We start from the raw sequence: 1,344 nt of genomic DNA, 5'->3' as shown, positions 1-1,344 counted from the left end.
CAATAAACTGGGCCCTGAGGTCAAAAAGGTTAAGAAGCCTGCATTATTGGGTGAAAAATGACCACTGTCCTGTTCGTTCTGGTGTGTACCACACTGAACATGGATGACAGAACGCTAAGGAGAGAGTTGTCCCAACATCTTAGGAAGAACATTATTAAAGGAAAAGGCTATAATACCATCTCCAAGCATGTTTGACAATCCTGTGACTACAACTTCACACAATATTCAGAAGTGTAAGGTCTATGGGACTGAACCCAAACTCTGTAGATGTGGCTGCAACAGGAAAGTTTATGACAAATTGTAGAGACAGAACATAACGAATGGTAACCAGACAGCTGGTACAACACTATAAAAATATTGTAGATTGACCATTAGTTTGAATGTTGTGTTTCTACTCAGTGTGTTGAAGATGGAAGTGCAGCACATGAGGCAGGACTGAGGGCCGGGGACCTCATCACTCATGTCAACGGGGAGTCAGTCCAGGGACTGGTTCACACTGAGGTGGTGGAGCTACTGCTCAAGGTAACAGGACATTTTACAATCACAGTCACCTTTATTGTCTTTATAATTTGCATTACAGTGAAATTGGGTTTGCTGCTCCAAGGTTATTTCTTTTTTGTACACGATAAAATAACTTCAGGAGAGTAGACAATAAAATAGACAAATTAAATTCAAAGACAAAAATGTGCACTATCAAAAAAAAAAAAGAAATCAAAGAGTTTCTGTAAATAGAAATGAAGAATAGGGAAATTTTACAGTATATTTTTCTTCTTTGTTTGTAATATTGCACATTAGAGATGTTCCTGAGAGGATATATTGCACATGGGGTTGTTGCTGTTATTTTTTGTTGTTCAGTTCCCTGATGGCTGTTGGGAAAAAGTTGTCCCTGAGCCTATTTGAACGGGTTTTGTGTGACCGGTACCATCGACCCGAGGGTAGCAGGTTAAACTGGTGTTACTGGGGTGGGATGGGTGCTTGATGATACTGGCAGCTCTGCTTAGAGAGAGGTGGCAGTGTCCTTCAGACTGGGCAGAGAGCAGCTAATGATCCTCTGGGCAGTGTTGACCACCCTCTGCAGTGTTGACCACCCTCTGCAGTGTTGACCACCCTCTGCAGTGTTGACCACCCTCTGCAGTGTTCACTCTCTGCAGTGTTGACCACCCTCTGCAGTGTTGATCACCCTCTGCAGTGTTGACCACCCTCTGCAGTGTTGATCACCCTCTGCAGTGTTGTTCACCCTCTGCAGTGTTGATCACCCTCTGCAGTGTTGATCACCCTCTGCAGTGTTGTTCACCCTCTGCAGTGTTGATCACCCTCTGCAGTGTTGATCACCCTCTGCAGTGT

General features: G+C 44.0%; 1 protein-coding gene across 1 annotated transcript in view; it reads left to right on the top strand.

Annotated features, from left to right (window-relative positions):
• LOC106528731 (microtubule-associated serine/threonine-protein kinase 3) overlaps positions 1-1,344 on the top strand; it is a gene marked incomplete at both ends in the record, with an annotated part of 73,647 nt that overhangs the window by 63,954 nt on the left and 8,349 nt on the right. The window contains 1 exon segment of the mRNA XM_014023968.1: positions 400-522. Coding sequence (XP_013879422.1) covers positions 400-522 — 123 coding nt within the window.

This window comes from Austrofundulus limnaeus, unplaced genomic scaffold (assembly GCF_001266775.1).
Source record: "Austrofundulus limnaeus strain Quisiro unplaced genomic scaffold, Austrofundulus_limnaeus-1.0 Scaffold399, whole genome shotgun sequence".
In the NCBI taxonomy this organism is placed as follows: domain Eukaryota; kingdom Metazoa; phylum Chordata; class Actinopteri; order Cyprinodontiformes; family Rivulidae; genus Austrofundulus; species Austrofundulus limnaeus.
The sequence above is the reverse complement of the archived record's forward strand: the minus strand, read 5'-3'. Positions and strand labels throughout refer to the sequence as shown.